At 44.6% G+C, this 12734-nt stretch overlaps 1 protein-coding gene across 1 annotated transcript in view; it reads right to left on the minus strand.

Annotated features, from left to right (window-relative positions):
* LOC113406806 overlaps positions 1–12734 on the minus strand; it is a 96182-nt gene that overhangs the window by 69399 nt on the left and 14049 nt on the right. Inside the window, exon 2 of the mRNA XM_029911984.1 lies at positions 10833–10957. Coding sequence (XP_029767844.1) covers positions 10833–10957 — 125 coding nt within the window. The remainder of the gene's footprint in view (positions 1–10832; positions 10958–12734) is intronic.

Consider the following 12734-nt stretch of genomic DNA (forward strand, 5'->3'; position numbering starts at 1 on the left):
CCCCCCCCCCCCAGAACATGAAAGCCACCTCCCAGACTGACCAGGGTAACTAGTCACTGCACTGTGTATGTGCCCTGCTGCTGGGCCTGCCCCCTGCTAAAGGTGACTGTCCTGTCTAATTACCAAGCCCCTTCCCCCCTCCCTTCAGACAGACTCTCCTCCAAAAGAAGAGGATGGAAACAGTAATGAACAGAAACGTATTTTTTATTAACAACCACACATGGAACGGAGAGGTGAAACTTGGACGGGGTCTTGTGTGAGGCGGGTAGGAAAGGACTTTTCAGATTTTGGGGAATGAGAGCCTTCTAGTGCTATAGCTGTCCGCTGGGGTGGAGTGAAAGTTTTCACGGCCCCTGCCGCCCCTCCGTGTTTGGACTTTGGGTGAGGGGGGTATGGGACTTGGTGGCGGGGCAGGGCGGTTAGAGAGAGACTGCAGCGGGGCTCTCTCCTCCTGCCTCCGGTCCTGCAGAACATCCACAAGGCGGCGGAGCGTGTCCGTTTGCTCCCTCATTAGTCCAAGCAGCGTTTGAGTCGCCTGCTGGTCCTCCTGTCGCCACCTCTCCTCCTGTTCCATGTTTGCCCGGTGCATTTGGGACAAGTTCTCCCTCCACTGTGTCTGCTGGGCTGCCTGTGCTCGGGAGCATCCCATTAGTTCAGCAAACATGTCTTCCCGTGTCCTCTTCTTCCTCCTCCTAATGTGCGCTAGCCTCTGGGCAGATGTGGCTGTGGGAATTGGAAAAAGGGAGTGAATTCCTGAGACAGATCAATGTATCTGTGAACAGAGAACATAGTCTTTCTCTGTGAACAAGACCATGCAGAGCACCTATCACACGCGCACTGAGGACAAGGTCGAATTTTCGGCCCTCGCCTACCGTGCCTGTGGTCTTGCTGTGGCGAGCTGAGGAGCAGGGCTGGACACCGGACTTTGTCTAGCTGGCAAACATGGTAAGCCGTAGACTTGTGGCCGCTTAAAACTTTAAGAGTGGCACTGGCCTCCTTTCACATAGAAAGCAATGCGAGTCTCTGCTGGCAGCAATCCTGCAAGCATGAACTCTGGCCCTGTCCCACCCCCTCGCGGCTGTAAACCGCGTGGCTGTAAACCGGCGGTTGCAGTTCTGTAAAGGGACGGGCAAGCAGTCCCAATACTAACTTTCCCCTACCTAATTCACAGCAGGGAGTCATGCCAGACATCACCCTCCTGAAGGTCTCGGAGAGCCAGAAGGAGAAGATGCTCCGGGACAGCCTGCAGAAACCGGGGCCATTTGCTGCAATGCTCTGCAAGGCCATGATCCCGGAGTACCTGCTGGCGTTGTGGCAGGGAAACGTGTCCTACCACGGGGGGCCTAATAAGCTCTCCCTGCCCAGGAACCTGCTGATGAGGCTGGAAAAACACCTGCAGGAGGTGTATGAGGAGTTCTCCCCGGAGGATGTCGCCTCTATCCCCGGTTACATTGACCAGTTCTTGGCTTAGGTGCCCTTGGAGGGACAAATGACTGCAGGGTTTTGGGCACTATAATCATGAAGCGGACATTGTGCAATTTTTTGAAAATGGTTCGGACTATATATTGAGGCGCCCAAAGACAGACTAATCATGATACACTTTGCACTGATTCCCCTTTTGTTTGACTTTCCTGTTTACATGTTTTGAAGCACTTTACCCACTGTTAATATTTTCAATCTTCCTGTTTTGTTGCAAATAAATGTTTACATGTTTGAAAGCACTTTAGCTACTGTTAATATTTTAAATATGCGTTATGTTGTAAATAAATGTTTAGATATTTAAAACACTTACTGCTTGATCCTTCCCCTGAATCTGTGTCTGGGGTAACGGCGGGGGACGGTTGGTAGGGGATCTCTGTCAGGGTGATGAAGAGCTCCTGGCTGTCGGGGAAATCAGCGGTGCCAGCGCTGTCGACTGCCTCGTCCTCCTCATCTCCTTCTTCATCTTCCCCGTCCGCTAACATGTCGGAGGAACCGGCCGCGGACAATATCCCATCCTCAGAGTCCACGGTCAGGGGTGGGGTAGTGGTGGCGGCCGCACCTAGGATGGAATGCAGTGCCTCGTAGAAACGGGATGTGTGGGGCTGGGATCCGGAGCGTCCGTTTGCCTCTTTGGTCTTCTGGTAGCCTTGTCTCAGCTCCTTGATTTTCACGCGGCACTGCGTTGCATCCCGGCTGTAGCCTCTCTCTGCCATGGCTTTAGAGATCTTCTCATAGGTCTTTGCATTCCGTCTTTTGGAGCGCAGCTCGGAAAGCACGGACTCATCTCCCCACACAGCGATGAGATCCAAGACTTCCCGATCCGTCCATGCTGGGGCCCTCTTTCTATTGGATTGCACGGCCATCTCTGCTGGAGAGCTCTGCATCGTTGCCACTGCTGCCACTGCTGCTGAGCTCGCCACAGTGTCCAAACAGAAACTGCGCTTCAAACTGCCCAGACAGGAAAAGGAATTCAAATTTTCCCGGGGTGTGGCTGGTCAGAGCATCCGAGCTCGGACTGCTGTCCAGAGCGTCAACAGAGTGGTGCACTGTGGGATAGCTCCCGGAGCTATTAGCGTCGATTTCCATCCACACCTAGCCTAATTCGATATGGACATTTCGAATTTAGCGCTACTCCTCTCGTTGGGGAGGATTACAGAAATCGATTTAAAGAGAGCTCTATGTCGAACTAAATGGCTTCCTGGTGTGGACGGGTGCAGGGTTAATTCGATATAACGGCGCTAAATTCGACATAAAAGCCTAGTGTAGACCAGGCCTTAGATAAATGGATAAGGAAATATAGAGCTTTTCACGTCTAGGTCACTAGTTTGAGCTAGTCTCAGGTCAGAAATGACTAAAAATCATTATGAAATGACTGTTTGCTGGCCTTTATTTATATTTTTATTTATAAAATGCCCTCTAACATATCTCAGGGACAAAAAACACTTAAGAATGCATATTTTTTGCCCTCTACCAGAAGAAGAAAAAAATTACAGTTCTCCAAAACAAAATTCCCTTCCAAAACAATCTCTTATCAAACACTGTCTCATAAGGTCAACATACCAGATTATCGCTGACCAACACAGGACCATTTTTTTGAACTGAGACTATTCTAACACTGAACATTTAAATCTAGAATCTATTCACTCAAGCCCTTCAGCTGACTTGATTCACCATGCTGGCTCACTGGGAGAAAAGTGGTCTTTTCTATAGCTAAGATCTAGAACAAGTAAAGCTTTTCAAGATTAAAGTCAAGCTCTGTTCTATATCGAGAAATGAATTGGAAAACTATGAAGACTTCTGTAATACATTTCCTGCATGCAGGAAACCATATTTTGCACTAGTTGGGGTACACAAGACTTCTTCAGTGTGGCCCAAATCAGAGCATTTTGCAGTAATCAAATCCAGAAAACACAGTGGCATGGATAACTGTGATGAGGTCTGGATGTGTAAGAAAATGTTGTAAACAACTTAAGAACATAACTGCCATACTGGGTCAGACCAAAGGTTCATCTAGCCCAGTATCCTGTCTTCCGACAGTGGCCAATGCCAGATGCCCCAGAGGGAATGAAGAGAACAGGTAATCATAAAGTGATCCATCCCCTGTCGCCCATTCCCAGTTTCTGGCAAACAGAGGCTAGGGACACCATCCCTACCCATCCTGGCTAATAGCCATTGATGGACCTATTCTCTATGAATTTATCTAGTTCTTTTTTGAACTTGCTAGACAGATGTAAAAAAAAAAAAAAAAAAACCTCACAAACAAACAAACCAAAATCCTCTCTTCACCACCTCCACGCCCACCACCCAGGTTTACAGGGGTCAAAGAGCATTCCCACGTAATTTCCTTGGACAAAAAACGAGCAAATAAAAGGAGTAGAAATAATTGTTTCCCTTAACCCATCAGCCACTTCTATTTTGTCTGGTTTACACAGAAAGATTATTCTCATCCAAGTCCCAATCTTGGCCAGGTGCTGAGAAAGCACAGACACATCATCATCCAGGTCTGATAAAAATGAAAATGCAGAGCAGCACGTCATTTGCATAAGGATAACCCAAAATTTCACGCCATTTATAAGAGATTCTTCAGAACAGATGAGCAATTGTTCAGAACCACTCTCCAATACCTCTTGGGCCTTGTCTAGAGTAGGAAAAAGGTGCTTATTTTCAAATTGAGTTTAACTATGTATATTGGTGCTAAATGGAATTAACAACATTAGCTCAATTTTACCAGGTGAATTATAGCCTTGGCATACTAAAAATGAGCAAAGGATATAAAACTAAGTCTATACTGGTGCTAAATTGGGTTTTAAATTGAATTGAGTTAATTTGATTGAAAATAAGCACCTTTTCCCCTACTCTATACAAAGCTTTGGAGAGGAAACTTTCAACTAGTGGCCACAGGCAGGTTAACAAAACCTCACTATCAAAGATTGCTGACAGATTTTAAAGGATCAGAATAGTCAAACAACTGTTGTCCATTACCAGGAAGAGATTAGCCACCAAATGAGTTACAGTCTCATTCCAAGTGAACAAGTGTCTATATCAGAAAATCCACCACAATTACCATAGTTGGCAGTTTTAAACAAACGGCCAATGAATCAATTAACCTACTCTCTACTCCTGAAGCTGGTCCCTCTATAACACTATTGAGAAGCAGTGGATGAAGCCTACACTGTTGCTGTTCCACTATTTCGATGGAATACGAATATGTATCTGTGCTTACTTGAAAATTTCCTTTTTTTAAATAAGATCCACAGATCCTTTACAATGGGTACTTCAGCCTGCTTGAAGGTAGAACCAGACCTACCAACCTGGGAATGCCCTACTTCCTGAAGTTCCCTCCAGTTCAGATAACTTCCACAGCCAGGAAAATTCACACCTACTTAAATGTATAGATTGTGCTAAATATACTTTGAGGAAAAACACAACAATTTCTCCTACTGCAAAGCAAGGTAAATTCTAACTAATAGCAACAAACCCAAATCCTTGGATGTCAATTTCCATCTCTATTCTTTATGATCCATTTGTCTCCATGGTGGGCCAGATCTGTGGACCTTATTACTTAAAGAAAGAAAATTTTCAAGTAAGCATGGATAAATTTTCTTGTTCTTGGTGCATAGATCCACAGATCCATTACAACGGGATTTTCATAACAGTGTCCTACCACAATGGGAAGCAGGAACATGCTTTAAAAATGGACTTCCAAAACAAAGTAAATTATATAAATATTGCCTCCATCCTTCCTTGGGCACTAAGGTGTGGATAAAATTTCTGCCCAAAGAAAGGAAATGGCATTGGCTAAGACTGGATGAGCAAATATTCAGAATATGGTGAAGTCTGACAGATCTCAATAGCAGAGACATGACTACTCTGTCCTGACACTGTCAATGCTCCTAAGGCTGGATTTTGATGCTTAACTGAAGGAGGAATATTTCTTGAATTTATTTAAGGAATGGATGCTATGACAGCTGTCTGAATTAAAAGTACAATACTAAATCTCAGTTAAAAAGCTCTCAATTTATTAAAAAAAAAAAAAAAAAAAAACTCAAAATAAAAAAAAAAAAAAAAAAAGAAACATCTGATTGAAGATAGTAGCTATCTGGAGGTCTACTCTAATGGATAGGAAGTATAACAACCCTTCCTGCAAGGTTTCAATCTGGGCAATGCTGTAAGGAGCAGGACAACATGCCTGTGTGACACATTGACTGTGTGAGGTTAGGGTAAGATTGATGCCCTAAAGAGATATTTAATGTTGGGATGTGTAAAAAACTGCCTTTTATTGAATATGCTGAGAACATTATACTACAGAGCCTTGACTTTTTTGCTGGGACACTCACGCTCTCACAATAATGCGCTCCAGGCTATGGCCACTCAAGGATATGTTTCACTGATTTAACATGGTAGTTATTCTACTGGCTGGTGCACAGTCCACAGTTTAAGTTCTATTTGTTTCCTTCTCTTTTGGAGTCCATGACAGCAATAAGTCACCTCATCCAAATATTCATTTTAAACCTGTCCCAGAGGAAGGATTCGTTTTGCAACAGCAGATCTCTTCTGTGAAATAGGGACATCTAAAGATCCATTGCTATGTTAACCAGACCTGAGAACCACAGCACCTTCTTCCAGAAAGGCTTAAATGATATTTTACTGTTTTCTCATTCCTGTATTTTGTATTGTTCTGGGGAACAGTGGAAAAGGTGGGAAGACATATAGGAGGGACCCTGCACAACTTAGCAAGATGTCACTCACCACCTTACTTCCTGGGTCCTGACACACAGAGAGGCCTCAGGGCACTTATTTACGGTTTCCAGGTGCAAAGAGGTCAATCATCAGCCCACCAAATTGATTTAAAATTAGCAAGATATTTCTGGGTGTAGAAGTCACTCTGCTAATCTGACTTTTGCCATGTGTAAATCTTGATGACCGTTGCCTCCTTGATGGGCAGTGCACACAGAGAGAGGAAACTCTGCTCCACCGAAGACAGAATTTCTCTCTGGGATAGAGCTGATTGGGTTCTTCCCATATATTATGAAAATCTATCAGTCACGTTGACTATCATGACCCAAACAGGTCTGTTATCCATAGAAGGAGCAATGCTCTGATATCTCAGTTCAATTCATTGTGTTCCAGCTAGTGGATGCCATGATCTCCCTTTTTTTGGTACCCTGATCTGGAGGAACCCTTCAAAATATCTGATTTTCTACATACACCAGTTATAGGAGCACAGAACATACAAATGGAGCTTGTTCTCTGCCAACAGACAAGACAGTGCAAGATATGGAGGGGATACCCAAATCTACTGGATAAGTATCGTATGAACAGTATCGTATGTGTACGATATCAGAATTCCTAAAAGGCTCCAATAAGAATTGGATTTTTGTTTCTGTGACAGCACTTGTTTTCCCTTATGGCCATCTTCATCTTCTGTTAACATTTTTCTGAGATGAATGTTCCTTTGTACCTAATGGTATTAATTCTCGTCACAGGCCTATGCCTGAATTCCTTGGAACCATATGTCTGTGTTTGTCCTGAATCCAAAGGAACTCCAGGAACTGCATCACTCTGGGTGTGTTTGCTTCTTCAGCTTTCTATCTGTACAGAACCCCGATAAGACAAATAGTTGGACAAGAGATGAGTGAATTTCCTTCTTCCCTAAAGCGAATATTATTGCTACCCTGATCCTGGCGAGAGACCCTTGGAGCACACATAAGATCATACGGTAAAGATAGAAATTGGAAAACATAAGAATTGCCTGATGATGGTAAAATGGGAAGGCTTTGATGACAAGCCGGCATTAGGAACTTATTTAGATGTTTCAGAGAGGGACATTGCTCTGCCTGACCCCAATTTTGTGTGACTAGAACTAGGAGCAGGTTACAATGCTATGATTGTAAGTAGCTGGGAATGGGACAAAGATATTTCTGAAATTCTTCCAAAGCTCCATAGGTAGTTCACTCTGGACAATGTCCAGTGACCCCATTTGATCAAATATCAGAGGGGTAGCCGTGTTAGTCTGAATCTGTAAAAAGCAACAGAGGGTCCTGTGGCACCTTTGAGACTAACAGAAGTATTGGGAGCATAAGCTTTCGTGGGTAAGAACCTCACTTCTTCAGATGCAAGTAATGGAAATCCCTTTGATCATTTGATCAAAGTTACAGGTAAGACCTTTTGCCCCCAAAATAAGAGAGCCTGTCACAAATCAGGTGTCTACCTCCAGTTAAGGCTGGTTGCGAGACCCGCAGATACCTCTGAAGCAACAGAGGACAGTTACTGACCTGGCACTTGTTCTAGCTACCACTTGTAAAGATGTATTTTCATTGGCTACACTTCACAAACTGCTTCAATTTGCCATATGACCTGTATTCCTTTTGATGATGTCTGGCAGGAGTCAGAACTGTAAAGACTCTTCTGTTGATCATGAGCAGCCTCAGCTTTCTATAAAGTTTCCCATTGTATCACTAAGATAGCTGGGAACTGATTTGTCTGAGTATCTAATCCCAAGGTCCAAAGCCCCATATACATGCATGAAACAAATATGAATCCCTTTTTTCTCTCCCTTTTTCTTCTTTCCAGGGAAAAGTCCTTAGGCCATGCAATTTTTAGGTTGCAATAATCTCCACTTATGTTAGAGCTGCTTGTGAAAGCATGGGGAGACACTCAGCGTGTCAGATGACAGTTCATATTGGTTTATTTTTGTTCGTCTGATGCCACCTAAAAGTTTCCATGCCCAAAGGAGAAGGCTGCGATGAGATGATGCATGACTGAACTTGGCTAGCTGTAAAGGGTCTGTATAGTGAAGAGGCCATTCTTTCAAGTAAAAATCTCCCTGAGTTCAAAACACTGAATCCCTGACCACAGGGGAAAACAGCCACATTTATCTATGACACCAATCCTATGTTAAATATTGACTAGTGAACACTGAGGAATCTTCTGGCCTTATAAAATGGAGGCCAGGGCAGAAATAAATAAATGGTGAGTCAAGAGGCCCAACACTGCCCACTGTTTCTTTCACATCTAGGTTGCTGTCTCTTTCATTACCCCATAGCCATTTGTCTGATGGGAAGGGATGGAAGTGATGACGAGAGACATGGCAACCTGCAACAGAGGTTGGAAACAATAACCTGGATATTACGGCATGGTGATGCACAGTAGCAGCTGGGAATGACAGCATGATACTTTCCCAGGCTTTTTGGTCTGGCCAGCAATCCCTATCCCTTTAGTACATCTTCCCAGAGTGCATAAGGAAAAGTATATGGCTCCAACCTTTCTTGGGTAAGAAACTGCAGGCCTCCTATATGTTGTTTCACAATACTCAGTACTCTATTGTCTAACAGTGTCTATCCTCTGCTGTGTTATTTGTTTAAATGTATTTTATATTTGATTTTCTAACTCTGATTTCATCTGCTGGCCTTCCTCCTGCAAGCAGGAAGAATTCCCTTTGCATGTGTGTTAAGTGGGGGGAGGTGCACGCCTAGAGGAATCAACACATGTCTATGGCCTGGTCCAGGGGTCGGCAACCTTTCAGAAGTGGTGTGCCAAGTGTTCATTTATTCACTCTGATTTAAGGTTTCGCGTGCCAGTAATACATTTGAACGTTTTTAGAAGGTCTCTTTCTATAAGTCTATAATATATAACTAAACTATTCTTGTATGTAAAGTAAATAAGGTTTTTAAAATGTTTAAGAGGCTTCATTTAAAATTAAATTAAAATGCAGAGCCCCCCGGACCGATGGCCAGGACCCGGGCAGTGTGAGTGCTACTGAAAATCAGCTCGCGTGCCGCCTTCGGCACGCGTGCCATAGGTTGCCTACCCCTGGCCTAGTCTTTTCTGCACTGATCTGCCCTGCTGCACTTTGAAGGTGAGCAGAGGAACTCTCACTGAGGATTATCTGCCCTGCTGCACTTTGTGAAGGTCAGCAGGGGAAACAGCGCCAATTTTAATATTAATTTATTCCCTCTTTGGGAGTTTGCCCTCATAATCCTGCTTCAGAAGGGGGAGTGAAACTGGTCCCAAATTGCTCCAGAAATATTTCAAGTGGCTACCGATATCTCTGTCATCAATGAGGCTGGACGTATTTGTTTTCCTTTCGGTCTCTCAGGATAGCCCTGTCCTGGTGCTCAAAGATGGGCTTCCCCAGGAGCTCCACCCCTCTCTACTGCCTGGGATCCACATGGTCCAGATAGGTCAGTGTTTCCCAGAAGGACTCAGCCTGGAATAGGAGTAGGGATTCCTAGAGGAGGCAGTTCTAGAGTTGAGAGGATGGGGAGGGAGCTGGGTCCAAAGGCCCTTTACCACTGTCTCTAGTATTGGCAGCATCCATGCTGTGTCCGATTCCCTCCAGTTGTGACCTACAGAACAGTGGAAGGGGACAGGGAGGAGGCAGTTGAGCTCCTCAGTCAGAGGCACAGCTGCTGGTGCAGGCTATAGGAACTCAGATGTAATCTTCCATCTAGTGTGCTGCCCTTCTGGCTTCACTCCCCTCATGGGAAGGGAAAAGGGAGCAGCTGCTTGCTCTAGAGCCAGTTTCATTCCAGTCCTACCTGACTCCTTTCCTACTGGGCAAAGAGGGTCTGAAGCAACGCCACCAAGCCTGAGCTGCATCTTGCCCAGCAAAGCTGGCTTCCCCAGTACTGTCTGGTTCCTTTTCTTCCCAGGAACAGGTGAGGGAACAAGCCAACCCTGCCATGCCTGGGCGGAGAGGGAAATTGTGTCCTGCCTGCAGAGCCAGCTGAGATACCCAGTGAGACACTAAGTAAGTGGGGGAGCAGGAGACAAAAGGGCCTTCCTTTTGCCTCTAGCTTTTCTTGACCTAGCTTGGACCCTGAAGCCTGCAGAGGCACCATCCGCTGCAAACACCTCAGAAAGGGAATCAGAGCTGAGGGGACAACTGCCCCCAAAATCAAGTGCAGCCATGGGACATGACTGGGAATTAGACAGAAACATTACTGAGGACAGGTGTTAGTCTAAAATTTTGAAATAAAAGTCAGGAATTTCCCACAGAAAAGTTGGTGGCAGGGAGGGGTGGCAGAGATGCTGGTTACTGGAGGGAACTTCAGGACACAGGGTGTTCCCCTGCTACCAGTGACTAACAGATCTGGTTCTGCCCTGAATCTGCACGCAGGCTGAAGTACCCACTGTAATAGATCTGTGGATTTTGCACAAAGAAGAAAAAGGATTTTTGTCTATGGTCTTCTCACATCTGAATCTTTAGTTTTAAGGAAGGGTACAGAAGTTATGTATTTGTGAATTCCATGTAAACTGACCACTGACACTTGTATATACATGTTTATGCTATACATGCACATTCTAACCATTCGAGATCTAAAAGAATTCCTCTACTGTGTTCACACCTCTCTTCTGGTTCCAGTCATGAGCATCACCAAGCTGAGCAACGTTATATGTATATCCATCTTGCTGACGAAAATAATCATCGGTGCTGAACACCACGCCATCACGATTTTGACCAAGTAGAATACTGTCAAACAAAGGAAAGAGCAAAACCATTACAAATTAGCCAAATCTTATTCTTTAGAGGGTAAACAATAAAGTGATACAGGGGAGTTTAATGTTGTACTATTTTTGATCTTCGATACCTTCAGTTTTGTCGCTAAAAGAAACCCAACAATTTCCAACCCAAAATTAAGCATTTTCTTTTATCTCCGCTGTTTCCTTATTTGTTGGTTTTTCTCCCTTCCTCACAGGATGCACATTTGTGCCTACTTTCCATGACAGTAACAACTGAGCACATTCCAAATCTTTTAATGTATATATTTTCACAACACTCCTGGGAAGTATTACTCCCATCTTGCAGGTGGGTAGTATGGGATACAATCACACAGGGTGTTTGTGGCAGAGTTTGGAACTGAATTGGGTCTCCTGAGTCAGAGACCAGTGCCCTAACCACTAGACCATCCTTTCTCTCATTTGTACCTGTGCAACTCTAGCACATTGTTTCTCAAATGCGGCCACCATGGCCGCATGCAGCCGCCAGGGGCTTTTCTAGCGGCCACACCCTCCTGTGCTGTGATGGGGTGGGGGTGAGTGGCAAAATAGCAGCCTCTCCCACTCCCTGTTGCTCCTGGATGCACCATGATAGTGTTGATTGCTGGGGCTGCCAGCAGCAGTTTGGCTCTGCCCCCCTCTGGAGACACCTGAGGCACAAGGCTGGAGGATCAGGCACCCAGTGAATTCCCCACCTTCCCAGGGCAGTGGGGCTCAGGCTTTGGCCTTTAGCCCTGGGGTGGCAGGGCGGCAGGTTCTGGCTGAGGGACTTTGGGCTCCAGTCCCGGGCTCCGGCTATGAAGCGGTAGACCCCAGGCTCCAAGGCTTTGGGCTCCAGCCCCCCACTGCCTCTCCCAGCCCCCCATCCAGGGCTTGGCAGGGCAGGGCTGAGTAAGTCAGCAGTGAAACGTGATACTGGCATGTTTGTTAATATCACTTTTCACAACAGACTTTCTAACTAGCAATAAATAAATAACAATGTTTTGGACTGTCTATGTGCATATTTATTTGTTTTTTCCTAAAGCTAATTAAGTATTTTAGGGAAAAGTGTGAGAGCGGCCACCAGCAAGAGTTGGTAGCCATACTCTGAGGCCACCAAAAAATTTGTCCTGAGAACCCTTGCTCTAGTATATAGTACTGTACATGCCTAGCTGGAGCAGCACAGTAAAACTAACAAGACTTACATGTCAATTACTCTATTGCTGCTGCACAGGCAAGAAAAACAGGCAGTGACAGCAGAACCAATGTAATAATCCTGCAGGGCTGTTCTACTGAGGAAAGTCAGAACTGCAACAGAGCATATGCCTTTCCCTAAAAGCAACCCTCACTTTTAACTTATTTTAAAATAAGACAAGCAATTTGATTTCTCTCCCCCCACCCCCGCCCCAAATTTAACTTCTCCCACTTTTGGTCACACAGAGAAATCATTTGATGATTCCTTCTACCCTCCATCTTTCCTAAACTTTCAGTGGAAAACACTGTTTTAGTGTCACTGCATGCACTCTTAGCTCAACCAGGAAAAAAAAAAAGCAGTCATTCCTCCATCAATGTAATACTAAATCTAATCATCACACTATCACTCCCTAATGCCAAAAAATTAAATATCTTAATTTTAATAATTAAGCGTTTACATTTCATAATTATTTGATGCACAGTATTTTTTAATTTAAAATAAAACCTTTGCCAACACTTTAAATAAATAAATATTTACTTCTATGCATTAAACAATCTTGGTTGACAATAGTTTCTTA

This window comes from Terrapene carolina, unplaced genomic scaffold (genome assembly GCF_002925995.2).
Source record: "Terrapene carolina triunguis isolate 2854851 unplaced genomic scaffold, T_m_triunguis-2.0 Scaffold141, whole genome shotgun sequence".
Lineage (NCBI taxonomy): Eukaryota > Metazoa > Chordata > Testudines > Emydidae > Terrapene > Terrapene triunguis.